The sequence below is a fragment of the Electrophorus electricus genome, chromosome 6 (genome assembly GCF_041902795.1).
Source record: "Electrophorus electricus isolate QZ-2024a chromosome 6, ASM4190279v1, whole genome shotgun sequence".
NCBI lineage: Eukaryota > Metazoa > Chordata > Actinopteri > Gymnotiformes > Gymnotidae > Electrophorus > Electrophorus electricus.
Window position 1 is genome coordinate 23,914,556 of NC_137502.1, and position 18,755 is coordinate 23,933,310.

The following is an 18,755-nucleotide window of genomic DNA, read 5'->3' on the forward strand; positions in this document are numbered from 1 at the left end:
TGATGTTTCATTGTCATGGTCAAGGACCTCGATCACCAAGGAGAAGGATTTCTGAACAGAAAAAACACAGAGAGACTTTAATAGTGGACACTAGGCACCCTCCAACACACAGCACACAATGCATGCTACCCAAAGTCAAAGGAAAACAGCAAGAACAATATATTCCCAATATAGACCATCTCCTGTAACTACTGACCCCAGTGACACGACTGACCCTGCAAATGTAAGAAAGCCAAGGTTGGCATACATACTCAAGAGATTACAATCAAACACTCCACATAACAGTTCCGTGTTGCTACCAGCACGAATTTCCACCTTTACACAAAAGAAATTCAGTACAATTCTGAACTCTAAAAATTCACAAAACAGAACCCTGCAATTAAAGTTTAACAGCCCATTGGTGGTAAACAGCAAGGCGGAGACGTTTATAAAGCTTATTTCCATGAGGCTGGCTAGTGCAACTTTCCATAAAGACACAATGACTGTCAGTTTTTGGCAAAAGAGACATGACAAGAGAAACAAATGAGACTCCCATTAAAGGCATTAAATTGTCTTAAATCCAGCTGTTCTATAAACTTAGCTAATGAGATTTCAACCAACCATTGTTTGTGATGCACACCAGACATTAACAGATGGAAAATCTCGCCTCTGTACTACAAGCAGCATGCGGTACTGGAAAAACATAGCTCTAATTTTTTAGAGGAGGGGGGCACAGGGAGAGAAAGGGAAATGAATAATTCAGTGAGAAGGTGTGCATATGCCATGCTGAAGACTCTAACCAGCTGTGGGGATGCACAGTCACGGCTGCCTCTGTATTGCCTGCTGGCGACAACAAGAGCCAAACAAGTGATGGAGGCAGGAAAGGAGAGGAGCGAAGGATGAAGAGGAGAGAGGTAGAGCAAGGGATAGAGGGAGGAGCGGGGAAAAGAGCTGGCTAAACTACAAGAGGTGCAAATGATTCGGTTAAAGAAGACAGATAACAAAGAGCCCCTTATAGTTCTGGTCCCCTGTAATGTAATCTCAATCATTTTGAAAAACCAGCACACGCATATCTTAAACTGTATTATACTGTTCCCATATCCAAGCTCCTGTCGAACTCTCAGGAGCACAGACTACAGTATCCTCTCTCAGTCTCTCTGACACACACACACACACACACACACACACACACACACACACACACACACACACCATACCCTTACTGCCCCCCTTATGAGCACAAAGCATTCATAGCATCCACACCCTTAAATAAACAACTTACTAGAACAAAGACAAGTCAGTCTCTCCCTCTCTCTGACACACACACACACACACACGCACGCACACACGCACGCACACACACGCACACACACACGCGCACACACACACACGCACACGCGCACACACACACACACACACACACACACACACACACACACACACACTCTCATGCCCACCTATAGTCTATAGAGACCCTTTGCCAACCATTTCCATCTTTCGCTCACCCTTCTCTCACCTCAGATATTACAGAGTGCACCAGACCACTGGTTCTACACTCCCAGCCCCCACACAACCACACAGACACACACAATTATTTCCAGTTCCTATTCAAGGGATTCAAGGGCAGGCAGCCGCAGAAATATGACTCCAACTGTCCATCTCTCTCTGTCTCTCTATCTTTCTCTCGACTGTCTCTTGCTTTCTCTTTCTCTTTACTGTCTGTCTATCTCTCTCACACACACAGAACTGGAATATTCATGAAACGGATAATCAGCAGACAAGATTGTGTGTGACATGCAGAACTCCTCAAGGAGACCATGCAACACAGACACACAGCATAGCAACAGTCCAATTTTGCCTTTGAGAACACACACAAATCAGAAGTGTGTGTGTGTGTGTGTGTTTAGCCTCCCTGATAATGAAGGGTAAGGATGTCAGGCTTGTTGAATAAGCTCCAGGCCGTTGTCAGCTGTCCAGACGGAAGTGTCTCTCCAGCAGAACCCCAGCGTTACGCCGGCCCCCAGACCCCCATCTTGGATCTTTCCTCTAGTTTATCTTTCACTTTCTCTCGCCAGGTCAGCAGATACAGACCATATATATATGGTCAGCAAGGAGACGGACCAGGACGACCAGAAAGGATGTGTGTAGGACATTCATTTTCTTTCGCTCAATCTCTAACACACACACACACACACAGGATGGGTGTCTGGCTTAGCTCTTTGACATCATGGGTCAAATTCATTAACCCCTAAAATCACTGTTAGTCTTACCAACCACGCCTTGGCTCTGACTAGACTACCATTCATATTTTGACCCAAAATTGACCCATAAATGAATGTAATATGCTTACAACACATTAACACGTTCTTTTGCACTTGTCTGTATGTACAAGTAGTAATAGAGTGTAAGATTGGTGATGTAGGATTGGTGATGTAAATGTTATTTTAACATAGATCAAACAATTTTAATATAAACTAAAGAAAATAAGTTTCATATCTATGAATGCAATCATGCAATCTCTGGCCTGATAACTCACTCTACAGCCTAGAAAATGACCTGGCTGTCCTGATAGAATCCCTTAAATTCATCTGTGTGTGCGTGCCTGCATGCGTGCGTGTGTGCATGATAGAGTAAATGCTGGCTGGCTGGACTTTTTTTCTCACAGGGATCAGGAAGAGTGCTGTGATGTATAATGGTCTGACCAACTAATGTCCCACTCTCCTCACCGTCTAGTCCCTCTATGTCTGTCTCTCTCCCTCCCCCCCCTCCCCCACTTCCTCCCCCCCCATTCTCTGTGTCACTGTTTCATACACTCACACACACACACACACACACACACACACATCATACACACTTCAATTAACGACAAGGGCGAACATTCAGTGATGCAGGAAGATCGCAGTGCGATCAGCAGCAACATGAGAAACGCGGTGGCAAAGATAAGATCACAGAGACAAAGTCATGATATTTTTACCATTCGGGCCAATGATATCTGCAGTGATGACAAAGCACTGGGTTAAGTGGTGCCTTAATGTCTCTAAAGTGAGTGTGCATGTGTGTGTTTATGTGTGTGTGTCAGTGTGTGTGCAGGCGCACTTCAGGCCTAGTTCTTTCACCTGGACACGTCTCCTGTTTCTCTTTCATTCACATTCTCTCACACGCTCTCTTTATCAGTAGAGCCCCATTGGTGGTCTATAATTTCCATAGAGAGTTAGAGCAATTATAGCAAAAGGTACTTTATTGTGAATCCGTGAATGAGAGAAAGTCCCGGAATGTTGTGCCAGTGTCAAAACGCGTCAATCCTAGATGAGTGAGGCATGCGGGTTTCAGGGCAGCAACCTTGAAGCTTCTTGTTATTCACGGTAATCATGAACTCGTAGTGTAATTTTTCAGCATGTGTGCACGGCTGGTTGTACGGCCTCGCTCGCTGGCTCATATGGAACTACTGCTCTGAGCTTTTCCAAAAGCAGGCTTAGGATCTGAGGCTTTCCAGGGATGTGCCCCGGGACTGTTGTGGGAAGCAGTTTGTCTGGAAAAAAAAACCATGAGTGGATGAAGAACCCAAAGATGATTAAAACAGCCATGAATCATATAAACCATTTTCCTTTTCCTCTCCCACTTTCTCCTTTTGATTTCATGAACTGAGCAGCTCCTCTATTTACATCTCTGCTTTGTTGAGGAAACTGTCCTTTTTTCCATTCACTCCCTGTTGCTCCATGGTCTTAGCCATCACTTTCTCACTATTGTCTCTCTATGTCTCAGTGTCTCACTCTTGTCTCAAACTCAGCATGTTTTAAACTCATGTGAAGGGTCATTATTGATGGTAAAGGCTGTATTCTCTTACTAATCCTCGTTGGTGTTCTCACTCGACTCTCTCTGGGTCTGTCTGGAATGGGTGCTGGGAGGAGGATATCCCGACTTAGCCAGCCTGTACAAACATCTCATTCCAACAGGAAGAACACCTTGACCACACACTGGAATTCTCTCTCTCTCTCTCTCTCTCTCTCTTTCTCTCTCTCTCTCTCTCTCTCTCTCTCTCTCTCTCTCTCTCTCTCTCTCACACACACACACACACACACACACACACACACACACACACACACATACACACACACATTCTCTCACATTCTATCTTCATCTTTCTCTTTCCCTGCCTCTTACATACACACACACACACACACATACACAAACTGCCAGATAGCAGATAGACACTCGTGGCATGTGGCCATTAGATCATGTGATGTGTGATAAACACTGATTTTAACTCGCATGCAGCAAGGGCTTGTGTCCATCACAACATCAGTGTGTTCATTTAATACACATGCGCATGCACAATTTAATCATCACAGCTGTAATTACAGTTTCTCATTCTGTCTCCCACACATGCACACCTTCAGAGAGTAGATGTTGCCATAGCAGCGGTGGCATTTCACCTAATCCTGATGGAAGAACGAAGGGGCATCGGCACGGTAACAAGGTAAAAAAAACAAAACAAAACAAAACAAAAAAACAACCAAAGGATAGGTGATAAAATTAGAGTATCTCTGTAGGAAAACAACACATTAGAAGGGTTTGGCTCTCTCCATAGAGGGGAAACATTACCTAATATGCACATCCACCTAGAAACAATGCAATACACAAAAGACAAACTCATTTTCATTATTAAAGTGTGATACATGAAACACATGATCACTGTCCTCTCCCAACCTTCAATGCCAGACCTCACGGCCCAAATAATTACCACATCACCACGGGCTTTCATTCTATAGCTCTCTAGTTTTCATTTTGTTCAGAGTATAATTACAGAGCCACCCCTGCCCCTACTTTGACTCTCTCTCACAGCCACCCACAACCACCTCCTTCCTAAAAATCCTCGTGGAGAGTCAAAACTCTTCCTGAGTTAATTGGCGTGACAGTGGTGTGTGACTGTAGGGCATTAAAAACAGCAGCCCCCACTCATGCAGCTTGGCGACAGGGGCTACGGGGGAGGGGCTTCCCACAAACACCTTCCACGGGAAATGACCCTGTCTGCCATGTCGCAGGCCAAAACATCCTATATGTGCAGTGCTCATAGACATATCTGTGCAAGCTTGTGTTTGTGAGTGTGTGTGTGTGTGTGTGTGTGAAGTTCCCCAGCCAGGATGTATTCTATGAAATTTGGAGACCTAGGTCAAATATTGTTAAAAGTATGCTATTCCCAGCCACAAACATTGTCAGACTGTTATAGGTATGTTGTAATAATACAACTGGACAAAGTATTTAAAATAATCAAAAGGATAAACTCACAGAAAAGGTCACAGAAGTGCAGGAAACGTGACCTTTCGAAAGATGAAAACGTCCTGCTTTTCTGACTATTTGCCAGCTCCTTATCACAGTGCGCTCATGGTGACCGGGTTCGTGTGCATGCGTCTGTCAGTTTAACAGGGCCTGCTATCCTGAGCGGTCCCCCTTTATTACACCCTCTTGCTGTTGGCCATTGGGCCAAGCAACTTCCTCCAGTCAATCCAACAGGACCTTAGAGAAACCATCCTCGTATCCGCTCGGCCCTAACAGTTCTGCGGCATTATTAAGCTACCACCTACTGACTGCTGGTCTGCTTAGATCCTCCAAAGCTCACGTTTAATCAACACATGCCAGGAGAGATCAAGAAAGGGACTCAGGGGTAATGAGGAGTGAAGGATTAGCAATGAGAGGCCAGAGCATGTAGGAAAGTCATCAGGAAGAGAAACGAGGAAGCTAATCGAATAGCTCAACACCAAACACCCCACGGTGTGTAAGTGGAGCGGTGGTTAAATATAGCCGCCAATCAGAGAGACAAGGCGAGAATGAAACACAGTTCACCTGGCAGCTGGATCACGCAAGCATTGCGAAAACAGAAATAGGAGAAACAAAAGAGAAATAAGGAGTGTATAAAAGACAAGCAGAGCGAACAGTCAAGAAGGGAAGTAAATAATCGTGTAAATGTGACCCACAGTGCTCTTATAAAGTCGCAGACACAAACACACTGGCATGTACACTTCCACGGCTATCTTTATGGGGGCTTTCCACTGACCTGTGTGTTGTTGTAGATACTGGCTTTGCCTACATGAATGACAAACTGAAATTGTAACCAATGAAATGTTATAGCTCCTTTGAGTTTTCTAAAACAAAGCTGCACACAAAAGCAGCATTTTGCAAAATAAAGCACAGTGATGTGAGGATTTTAATGTTTTCCAATAACAACCCCACAAAGAAGAGAAAGCATAGCAAAGTTGTTTGACATCACTGTGATGACATAAAAAGCCTACTCCCTCTCCTCTTTATTCTTATTATAGAAACTTCCATTTCAAACCAATTTGCACACAAATGAAACCATTAAAGCATGGGGCCCCTAGACACGGCATGTCCCAAGGTTATTAACTTCACTAAACATAAGAAAGAACCTTAATGGAATTAATTAGCTGTCTGCTGTCTGTCATGCTGACCAGAAGTACTGTTAGTATGGGTAATGTAGGTTTGCGTGCATGTGTGTGTGTGTGTGTGTGTGTGTGTGTGTGTGCGAACACAGTTTGTGCACAGATGTTACAGATTAGAATGAGACAGAAAGAACTTGAGAGAGAGAGAGAGAGAGAGAGAGAGAGAGAGAGGGAGAGAGAGAGAGAGATATCAGTAAAAGGGTCCTTTACATGGCTCAACTCCTGTGGGAGTTCTCAGCTATGCCTTGTGTGTAAGCGTGGGAGACGAGACGGGGGGGTTTCCCCATTTCCCCAGCACCTGCCCCCAGGTAAGTAAGTATCTCTGGTTCCCAGGCAGCAGAAATGCCCAGGTAACTGAGTGACAGAACTTTCCAGAATACAATACAATAGAGAGCAGTATCAACTTACCACGTCTGCCACAACACACAGACAACCTCTTTGAAACACATACACACACTCACACACTTTTGCACATGATTGCATGTACTGCAGTCATACTGTTTTAGTAGAAGTATATAAAAACTTATATTCACTTGTATGTAAGCATGCATACACAGAGAATTGACATCTACCACATAATCAGTCACCAAAACACGTGTCATGTACTGAGGAACCTGAATCCATTAGATAGCTCAAGAGAGGGCAGCGGGTCAGACCTCCCTGACCTATGACCTCTGAGAGTATTGAACCAAAATAAATGTCAGTGCATAATGGCAGAGAGGGAGATAAAATGAGAGTGAGACAGATTTGGGGCAAGGGGTGGGTCAGCAAATTTGGGTAAAACTTGGGTAATCTGTTTGCTCTTATTCTAACACAATTAGCAAAATCAAATATTTCATTATTTCATTACTTGGTGACACTCTTTGGGCAACAGGCTACTGATACTGAGACAGGAAACCCTGGTGGCCTGCATCAGACTACATAACACTGGTGAGCCAGCCATCTGTGGGGGGCCAGCCTCCCTTTGGTCACTGAGGGGAGCACATACCTTTTACTGCTGATGACTCTGATCAACAGGGATTTTGATAACTCTTCCCTCTTTGACCTTCATTTATAAAATCTGACCCTTAGCTCAAGCCATCGTTGACCTCGCAAATTGGAACTGCATGCCCGGGCCTGCTCCCAAACTCATTTACGTGTTCAGTGGAGGGTGAGCTTTCAAGGTTTTTTCTGAGAAGCTTTGGACCAAGCCCAAACCTTCCCATCCGGCCAAGATTACGGAGGTGTAATGTACCGAGGGAGTGAATTAAACAGATTAGAGAAACAGGTGAGTGTCGCGGCCAAAGACAAGAAAGGGCGAGCGTGCTGAGAACACCACACCCACTGAAGTTCTGGGACAGAAAAGGGCAGCACTGTGCATTCCACACAGCACTGTGCACATCAGTTCACTACCTGCATTTGAACTGTCCTGCTACACTCTTTTTTTATTTAGAGAACATGTAACACTACACACAGTACAGTGTCATAAGACCGTGGGTTGACATTAGTATTTGTGAATGACCAAACACCTTCTCTGATTCACGAAGCAAATGTGGAACTTGAGCTGTATTAGGCTTGACTCACTGTATTACTGGAGAAGGAAGGTTACTATGAATAATGTCCTGAGGTAACAAAGAATAATGATCCAAGAGAGAAAGAAAATAAGAAAGACAGACAGAGAAATAAAGGGAGGGAAAGAGGGTTAGAGAGAGAGTGAGAATAAGGAGGGGAGGGGTGGTGTTGGTATGAGTCTCAGCCCGGTGCCCAGGTCACCCCCTGAATCATTTTAGCCTTAAGACCATGGACTCAAAGCCTATGGTCTGAGAGCAAAGTCACCTTAAAAAGTCACCAGCACACACACACACACACACACACACACACACACACACACACACACACACACACACACACACATACACACACACACACACACACACACACACACACACACACACACACACACACACACACGCAAAATTTTGTAATCCTTTGTGAAACGAGAGAGTGAGCGGGAGAAAGAGACAGAGTGATAGAGTATGAGAGTGAGAAAGAGAGTGAGAAAGAGAATGCGAAAAAGAGACTTTGTAATCTCTCGAGAATATGAGAGAGAGATGCTGAATGAGAGTAAGAGTGAGAGAGAATGATAAAGAGAAAGACAGAGAGAGAAGGGGAGTGAGAGAAGGCTCAGTTTTCCTCATAATAACTGTGTTCACCTGTTCGTCCCCTCATCTGGGGCTGTGGGATACCCCTTATCCCGCCTGCCCCAAAACCCCCACACAAAAACAGAGAAAGGCATAGAATGCAAGAGAAATCCCCCTCTGTCTGTCTGTCTCTCTCTTTGTCTGTCTCTCTCTCTTTGTCTGTCTCTCCCCCTCTGTCTTTCTTTCTCTCTCTCTGTCTCTCTCTCTCTTTGTCTGTCTCTCCCCCTCTGTCTCTCTCTCTCTCTCTTTGTCTGTCTCTCTCTCTTTGTCTGTCTCTCCCCCTCTGTCTGTCTTTCTCTCTCTCTGTCTTTCTCTCTCTTTGTCTGTCTCTCTCTTTGTCTGTCTCTCCCCCTCTGTCTGTCTTTCTCTCTCTCTGTCTCTCTCTCTCTTTGTCTGTCTCTCTCTTTGTCTGTCTCTCCCCCTCTGTCTGTCTTTCTCTCTCTCTGTCTTTCTCTCTCTTTGTCTGTCTCTCTCTTTGTCTGTCTCTCCCCCTCTGTCTGTCTTTCTCTCTCTCTGTCTTTCTCTCTCTTTGTCTGTCTCTTTCCTTTTTTTCCTCTCCAAGTCCACACTACCCCTCAGTCCAACCCTGAAACTGAACCATATTGGCTTTCTCTTTCTCTGGCTGAATTTTCTCACACTCAGAAGCGACACCCCCACCCTATAAACACATTGACACATGGGCCCACAAAAAAGGTGTAGGACTTTACAAAGGTATACATCCAAAAAGAAAACAAATCACACATACACACACACACACACACACACACACACACACACACACACCATTATCATCATCATCATTATCATCTCATTTCACAGGCTTATTGAATTTTCTTGTGCTTGATACATACTGAATAATTCCCTGTGGAGTTCACTAACTCATACACTGTGTGTATGTGTGTGTGTGTGAGAGCGAGAGCGAGAGAGAGATACACACATTACTCTACAGTTGGTGTGAATCTAATAATTTCCCTCTCCTCCAGTGAAGTTCCAGTTGGCTTTGGACTTTATTGAAAACATTATTATGACTCAAATTATAAGCATTATAACCTCACTGCAGATGTCATGAAAAGCTCCCAGACATTAATAACAAACCAGAAGTGAGGGAGATACACAGTCTCCACATTCTGGCTTAACTAAGAGAGCAGCAGGAACACAGGGAAGAGATCACAGTGGGCGTCTAGTGTACTACTAGGCGGCAAATCATTTTAAAGGCTCCTGTCACCCAGGGCTGCTCCCCAGAGCTCCGGACAGACAGACAGCGGGATCAGCCCGAGTTGGCCGAGGACACTGGGGAGAGGTTACTGTGTGGACCCCAGAATGATTAGGAGATCGATGGGAAGCCGGAGAGCGTAAGGGGGATGCGGTGGTGGTGGTGGTATTGTCGGCCAGGGAGCATCAAGTTGGCAGCCTGAAATAAAAGTCCTGACCACACTACGAAGGAGACATGACCACAGGGCCAAACAGATGGATCCAGCTCTACTCGAGTTGTCTCTCTGGTCAGGAGACTGTGCTCTGGTTAACATTTATGGACCAAGCTGCTTATGTCCTGTAACACTGACTCACTTTCTGCTGGGTTGGTCTCCCTCTCTCTCTCTGTCTCTCTCTCTCTCTTTCTCTCTCTCTCTCTCTCTTTCGCTCTCTCTGGGATGTCTGGATCCCTGTGTCTCAGCCTTGTATTGTTGAGATATTTTAAGCCATGAAGGAATAGCAGATGGAAAAGCTTGAACCTGAAGTGGGAAAGACTGGGCTAAGATGTAATTGAGCAGTAATAGCCCGTGTAAGTAATGTTAGAAGGGAATCAGACCGATCCATTGTGGATGATAAGACAGAAAGGTCGATCTGTCTGGGAGAGCCAAGAGGAAAAACAAACCCCTAAAGAATCAAAGATTGCAGAATTATAAATATGAGCAAGGGCACCATGAAAGTAGTATTAGGACACTAGTATGAGAATTATTTAAATGGGATTGAATTAATACCAGTGAGAGGAGAGGAGAGAGAGAGAGAGAGAGAGAGAGAGAGAGAGAGAGCATGGGGTCAGCACCAGTGCATCTCTGTGCCATCAGTGAGCCAATGTCATGGCAACTGAAGGCAGCTCAAGGTGAAGTGAATGACATCTAGGTAGCAAGTCAACAACTATAGTAACCACAATGGTTATCTTTTAAAAACAGCAGTCTTTGCCTGAGACAGTAAACAACAACACATTTTAAAATGCAATGGAGCCTACAATTCATATTTTTAAAAAATGCAATCGTGTTTAAACCCCCCCCCCCCCCCCCCCCCCAAAAAAAAGATCAGCCAAAAATAAATTCCTCAGCCATAAGTGCCTTGCTATGGCTGCTTTATCTGATCAGCATGGTGTCTGATCTGTAGAGATACTCACCGGCCAAGCATAATCGAATGGGATGATGATCCGTCCCCCCTCACCCCCCTCGTGTGCACGGTGACGCACGGTGTGCGAGTTCCCGCCCAGGACTGGTGTGCTGCCTATGCCAAATGTACAGGTGCCAGTGGGTGCCACCCGGGCCTGGTACTCCTTCAGACAGGCCCTGAAGAAGGTTTCACACTGATCATCGAGCAGACAGTCCTGCCCCCTACTGGCCTGGGGGTCACAGCACTGGCCGCTCTGAAGAATGCCCAGCGAGTTTTGCCACTGGTGGATCTGCAGTTCAAACGACCCCACGGCACGCACAACCTGAATGAGGCAGAGGAGAGATCGAACGTTAAGCTTCCTGCTATAACAGGTTCGGTAATAGACAACACAATAATGACACAACAACGTGCAGTAGTTATAGTCTGGAAATCTACATGAAAAATCGTTACAGAGGAATGCAGCACTTCTAAGAAAAGAATGTCATTCTTTATTTTCTTGCATCAGTAGTGATTATTTACACTGTAGTAGGCTTGTTGGTCATCTTTCTACACACAGGTAAATAAACACCAGAAAAATATCACTATATAACATATCACTATATAATTTTTAAAAAAATTATATTTATGTACAGAGCTAGGTACTGATTGACATCACATATCACATTGTGAAAACTAGGAAAACTAAAATACATTATCGCCACAAAAATTTATTTATAAATATTTAAGAGATATCTTACACATCTTACACATGCGGTAAACTCATATAATCACATGTTACACATGCAGTGTCCTCTCACACACACACACATTACTAATTTGGATGACTCAGCAAAACCTAAGGTCAAAACTGCAAATAAGTTCAAAAACACACTAGTGCTCTGTGTATGTGTGTGTCCTTGATGAACTGATGTTTATGCATTTGATCAAGAGAGTCAGCACACACTGACCACACTTCCTAAAAACTGTGCCCTTGTTCTACTGCCAGACAAGGAGTCGTCTTGGGACCCAGGATAGGACGCGGCAGTGCCGGTGGGAGTAAGAGAGGGTGTGGGGGGATCGAATCACTCCAAAGGGACGGTTGCTCTCCCCACTGCTGGGAGGCTTGTCTCTATCTGTGCGATCATCTCACCTTATCCTTCTCGATCTTCCGCCCCCCAGGTCATTTACCCTCTCCTCCATAAGCGCTCGCTCTGTCTCCGTCTCTCTCACGCTCTTTTTTCCGCCTCTCCCCATTCTCTTTTCCCATGCGACGGCTACGTCCTGCCCCTCTACGCCGTGCTCTCTTTCGTCCTTTATTTCTCTCCATCAATGCCACTCCTGTCTTTTCTCTCCTCTCCTCCCGAGGGACAGCAGACACTCGGAGCATAGGGTTCCCTCCCTCGCTCTTCATTACTCTTCTTTCCCTCCATCGCTCTTCATTACTCTTCTTTCCCTCCCTCACTCTTCATTACTCTTCTTTCCCTCCCTCGCTCTTCATTACTCCTTTCTTTCTCTCCCTCATTTTTTATTACTCTTCTTTCTCTCCCTCACTCTTCATTACTCTTCTTTCCCTCCCTCACTCTTCATTACTCTTCTTTCCCTCCATCGCTCTTTATTACTCTTCTTTCCCTCCCTCACTCTTCATTACTCTTCTTTCCCTCCATCGCTCTTCATTACTCTTCTTTCCCTCCCTCACTCTTCATTACTCTTCTTTCCCTCCATCGCTCTTCATTACTCTTCTTTCCCTCCCTCACTCTTCATTACTCTTCTTTCCCTCCCTCGCTCTTTATTACTCTTCTTTCCCTCCCTCACTCTTCATTACTCTTCTTTCTCTCCCTCATTTTTTATTACTCTTCTTTCTCTCCCTCACTCTTCATTACTCTTCTTTCCCTCCATCGCTCTTCATTACTCTTCTTTCCCTCCCTCACTCTTCATTACTCCTTTCCCTCCCTCGCTCTTTATTACTCTTCTTTCCCTCCCTCACTCTTCATTACTCTTCTTTCCCTCCATTGCTCTTCATTACTCTTCTTTCCCTCCCTCACTCTTCATTACTCTTCTTTCCCTCCATCGCTCTTCATTACTCTTCTTTCCCTCCCTCACTCTTCATTACTCTTCTTTCCCTCCCTCGCTCTTCATTACTCTTCTTTCCCTCCCTCACTCTTCATTACTCTTCTTTCCCTCCCTCGCTCTTCATTACTCCTTTCTTCCTTTTGTGAGAACCAGCTGAAGCTCTCTCTCTCTCTCTGTTCTTTGTGCCATATGGGTTCTCTCTTCACCTCTGCTGTTCGTTTTCCCATCTCTCATTTACTGAGATGGAAAAGTGAGGAGACACACACACACACATTTGAACTAATAAGCTCCACAGAGACGCTGTGGGTCAGAACTGGTCCGCGCAGAGACTGATGGATGCAAGGCAGTAGAAAGATTTCTTCACGTCACACACAGACCAAGCCCGGTAGTGACATAAAACAATACACGCAATGTATTATACCAGAAAATATATACGCTAAGTGCGAAAAAAGACTGTAAAGTCTCAGAGAAACTCAAACCTGGAAAAATATCACCTGTTCATTCACTCTTACACACAAGAAACAGTGAGTAGTATCTAACAATGAGAACCAGTGGTGTGATCTGCACATAGGAGGCACTGCTACACATTAGGAAGAGCTGATGTCTGATAAGCTTTAAGATAGAGACCAAAGAGAAAACCTCAGGCAGCAACACACACACACACACACATGCACACAACTGTGCTGTCTTAAGGAATCTGGAGGTAGACAGCAAGGCTCGGTGGTGTCTGGCATCTCTCTGGGATGCTTCCATCCCAGCCGAGCTAGTGAAAGCCTGTACTGTCTCCCGACTCTAGCAGGGTGCCACACCGCCCCGTTCCTGCGGCCGCACGTCGCACACATCAAACAGCCGGGCAGAGATAGCGAGCCGGCCCTCACGCTCCACGTCTCTTTCTTCCTCTCCTGCCATCCTGCGCCAGGGTCATTCCCCACATACCTGCGTTTCAGCAGCCCCCCACCCACATCTCCACCCCCCCCTCCATCTCCCGTTTCTCTCACTCTCTCTCTCTCACTGTATCCCTCTTTCTTCCTCTCCCTTTCTCTCGCTCTCCCTTTCTCTTCCTGTCTCGCCATCTCCTTCCTTCTCTCTCTCTCTCTCTCTCTCTCTCTCTCTCTCTTTTCCTTTCCCTCTCTCATTCTCTCCCTCCCTCCTTCTTCCTCTCCCTCTCTCCCTCTCTCTCTCACTGAACAGCAGCACAGGGCTTTAAAGCCAGCAGCCCTAATGTAGAGCAGCACCACTGACTGGCGTGAGACAGTGGACAAAGGATGACCATTCGTATAATATCACTGACCAATATTATGCTTTAAGTACCAGGCAGTACACCACACAGTAACTATCATTAGCACTGCTGTCTTTGTTTGAAATGACCTAAATTACAGGAGTTTTGACCATTTCTGCTCAGATCTGCCCAACATCAAGACAAATTTTAAAAATGTTCAGATAAAATAGCTTTTGTCCAACTTTTAATAGACTTTTCAACAATCCACTCAGAATGACCTGTTATTTATGTGACTGCCAATAGCTGCCCATCATATTTATGGCCCATGTACTACAAATTTTGAGCCTAACCAATCAAAAACTGCAATTCAAAATTGCATTGCTTAAAAAACATCACACATAGCTCTTACTTTATGTAGCAGAGAAAGCATGACAGACAGACAGACAGACAGACAGATGGACAGATAGATAGATTTTTGAATACACCCTTTGCAGACATTGCTTAATATTGGAACACTGCTCATATCTCTCCCTTACCTTCAGGATATAGATTCTGAGCAAAGATCATGTTTTGTGTTATACCTTTCACACATTAATGAATGTCATTACATTGACACATTAGACACCTGGCATACTTTTTACAGGCCCAGAAGCTACCGTGCATGCTGATCCAGTGGCATCATAATTCTGTGACCTTTGCAGAGAATGACAGCCCGAAGCATGAAGCAACACACTGTGGAACAACACAAGGCCGACTGCACCGTTCTCACGCCCTCAGTACTGGGCCAGGCATGTCCGCCCACGGCAGAAACCGCCAGTACACAAAAACACACACTTGGCCTCTCAGCTCAAAGGCTCGTCCCAGTCGGAATCTGGCCTCCACACAGTAGGCCGGGGGTCATTTCTAATGTGGGCTACAAAGCCCAGCCCTGATCACCTGGACAGGGGGCAGAGGGGAAAGGGATCGGGGCAGCATGTAGAAGAAGTTTCTTCCTAATAGGTCTGTAAACACTTCAGTGGAGCGTCTATGTCCACTTAATACTCACAACGCAGCTAGTCTCTGTGGAGGTTCATGCATTTGTTTCGGTTACCTTGGCGATGGATTACGAACCATTTATTCCTTAGCGACTTTGAACGCTGCAAGGCGCAAAGTTATATTTGACTGGTGATGCGGTCAAGGCCTCGCAGGGATTTTGCGCAGTGACGTGTGACCGGAGGTGAGCCTAGGTCACCTCTCAAGTCTCCAGCAAGCTTATATCTGTAAACGTAATGAAATTGCAGAGAGACGCCCTGTCTAAACAGAAATGCATTGTACCGCCCCTGCTTATAAAACAAGAGTTTTATTATTTGCGTAAAAACAAACGGACGTTGTTAGTCCGAATACATTTTATACAGAATCCTGTCACAATGTCCGTACAAAGGATTTAACCGTGCCCCACTGCAAGCATTTCAATGCAAGAATGTCCTGTATGTTTATGCAAATGACAAATAAACCTGAATTGACGATGTTACAGTGTACACATCCCCTTGGATATTTCACAGAAATAAGTTTGATTCCGTGGTTTCCTATGCGCTCTGGTACGTTCTTTTTCTGTAATGCGGGCGAAATAAAATAGATCTGAGAGGAAAACAGACAACACGCCCATAGAAGCAACAAGTGAACCGCGCAACAAAAAGAAGGAACAACAGGTGGCGTTAGATTCTGGCTTGCGGAAAATCTACACGGTATTATCGTGCACATTTTTGATAGAGGCAGACAGGTAAGTAAAATCACGACATGGTTAAACGGCGGCTAAAATCGTACATAAATCTTCGGCTTACCTGCGACTGCAAAGCAACTGAGAAAAGAAAGAGCACGGTCCAGTGGTGACCCCGTTTCAGACCCCTGACTGCAGCCCGTGCACTTCTCGCGCTCTTCACGTCAGCGCTTTCCGTACTCCCTCCGTAACTGACCATCTTCGCCGCATGCATTTGCGGACTTGGACTGCGCGTACAGAACCTCGACCCCGTTATCCAGATTGGTTACGTTTTCTTCACTTAAAAAATCTTGCCATCGTGTTGGAGACAGCGTGGCAATAAAATAAGATACACTGGTAGCGTCCGCAGATAAATGATGAGACCTTCGGAGTGGTCGACCTGCCTACTTCTCGCCCCGGTCGCTCTCACACTTTGTGTGGAGTCCTGGGTGGGTTCTCGGGGGGAGGGGGGAACCGTTCCCACTACCTCCTCTGCCACCTGCCGCCCTTAAGGTGCTTTGGATGCCCGACTTACTGGTTCACTGACTCGAACTCTCATCCTCTTCACTCTCCCACTCTCTCTGAGCCGCTGACTTCTTCACCCTCGCTTAACCCCGGGTCGCCGCTGTTTTCACTCGTTCGTAAGCCTCCCCGTGCGGTTAACTTGTGACCGGAATGGAAGCATGCAAACAGCTCGGCAGACCGCTTATGAAGTGCGTGACAGTGTGTGTGGAGACTGAGGCATGAGTGCGTGTGAGTGTGTGCGCGGGTGTATGAAAAAGGGCGAGAAAGGGACAATGCTGTGGGAATGCCTGGTGAAGCGAAGCGTTGCGTATTTGAATCGGGAGGGAGTGTCCGCAGAGCGAGGACAGTCCTACCCGTCATCTAGTTTATGCGCCTAAGTTTCTATAATAGGGCTGGCCGCTTATAGATGAAATTTCACCTAGATAATAAGCCAAGGTAGACTATTTCACTGCGACCACTGGATAAAAGTGGACAGCACTTCAAATCGATTGTGTGTTACACGTCATGTTCAATATTCAGTGGAGTGGTACCCTTTTCACGGGTGTGTACACCCTTTGCAGTGCAGCAATAATGGTCCGATCCCCTCAAGCTTCACGTAATCTCCGAGCGAGATCAAAGTGCCGCGCCACCAATTAAGTCTCCGTTGGAAGTCGGACAAAAGACACGGGCAGCGGCTCGTTAGATTCAATAGGTCTGCACTTTTATGCAAAAACAGCATGTTCTTGCCGCGCGGCATAAAAAATGGGCAGAATGCTTTCACTGACTTAATCATTAGGTCATTGGGTGAAGACAAAGCAGTAACCCAAAGCGGGCTTATTCAGGAGTTCGGCCCCCATGCTGTGATTGTGGTGACCCCCCGTTTTCCAGTGGATATGGGTGGTTAATCATGCATAACCCAACTAACAGCTGAGCGCCGGCGTATTTATATGGGCTACTTGTGCTTGCAGTAGTGCGCGTGATTTGATGTTGGGTGCGCGTAACGGGCATCTGATCCCACAGATGTGCAAGCTATTAAACAGAAAGAAAGAAAATTACAAAACGCGCGCCCACGTTTTGGGCAGTGGTTGCGGAACATTTTCCGTTAAGCAGTTTCTGTCTGCGCTTAGGATATGTTTAGGCACAGAGGCCACTGAACAACGCAACTGTTTTATACTTGAAATAAAATGAGCCAGTTTTATTGAAACCAAGCCGCTTCGGCCTCCCTCCCCTTCCTCTCTCAGGAGATGAACTTGTTGCTGACGCTTACATCCCTGGCAACCAGTTGTTTCCCAAAGCAGTGACCCAGGGACAGAACAGAGGGCTCTTCAGCGCGAATCAGTCATTAGCATAGAGAGGCTCTGACCCGGGGCATGAACTGAATTTCAATTGCTCCTTATTCCGAATTCAAGACTGAGGGACGATTCTCTGATTTATTAGGTACACACGCAGCATAAACAGGGCTGTCATTTTCCACTGAAAGGGTTTGCTGATTATACATGTGATTGCCTGACGCCATCTGATGGGCACAGTTGTAACAACAGTCTGAAAGTTCTGGTAATTTTTTTTTTTACTTGACAGGCTCCCGCTGAATGGTTACGAGTAGTCAGCAACGGAAACGGCTTCGCAACCTTCTAGCCACGGTAGTAGTTTTAAGACAAAATTAAATTTGGTACGGAGCGGACTGCACCCGTACTATCTCTACCAGGGATCCCTTTGCTAACATGACTGTATTAGCAGGCCGATGCCACGCACCAAGCGCCATTAGATAGGTTTTGACTGCAAATAAAAGAGTATAGTGTTGGTGGGAAACCGTGGTCTTCAGTCTCGTTGCCAGGAATAAATTTCTCAAGGCAAAGCAGGAGTGTGGGGAAGATTGTACGAGAACGCACAAAAACGTCTAAGGCTGATGTTACGAGAAAGACCAAGGTCGTTCTGAGACTAACGTAATGCGACGAAACGCAAAATAACAGTAAAACGAAGCGACGCGTGGACAAAAATAATTAGGACCGTCATAAATAATAAGGACTGCCACTAGTGCTTTTAGCTGTTCAACGTCCATGTAACAGGATCTTGGAAGGTGTTAAGAAACCACACGAGCAAGACATTACTTAAAACAGAACATTTTGCTGACGCAATTTGCACATTTTTCAACATTGTTCTTTTCACATTTAATCCGTCGTTTTAAGCATTCTTTATGTGTTCACAAACTCAGATGGCCGGTGACGGATTCCTTGGTGCAGATATTAATTTCTGTCTATATA

The 18,755-nt window shown here is 45.5% G+C and overlaps 1 protein-coding gene across 3 annotated transcripts in view; it reads right to left on the reverse strand.

The window, feature by feature from the left end:
* LOC113577449 (uncharacterized) overlaps positions 1–16,811 on the reverse strand; it is a 32,608-nt gene extending 15,797 nt beyond the window's left edge. For 2 of the 3 annotated variants that reach the window (XM_081716038.1, XM_027010095.3), the window contains exons 1-3: positions 16,076–16,811; positions 10,998–11,309; positions 1–51 (exon numbers count right to left, since the gene is read on the reverse strand). The exon at positions 1–51 is cut by the window's left edge and continues 7 nt beyond it. In XM_081716038.1, coding sequence (XP_081572164.1) covers positions 1–51; positions 10,998–11,309; positions 16,076–16,225 — 513 coding nt within the window. In that variant the 5' untranslated portion in view covers positions 16,226–16,811. The remainder of the gene's footprint in view (positions 52–10,997; positions 11,310–16,075) is intronic. The other variant, XM_081716037.1, reaches the window with a different exon arrangement.
* Positions 16,812–18,755: the final 1,944 nt, after the last annotated feature.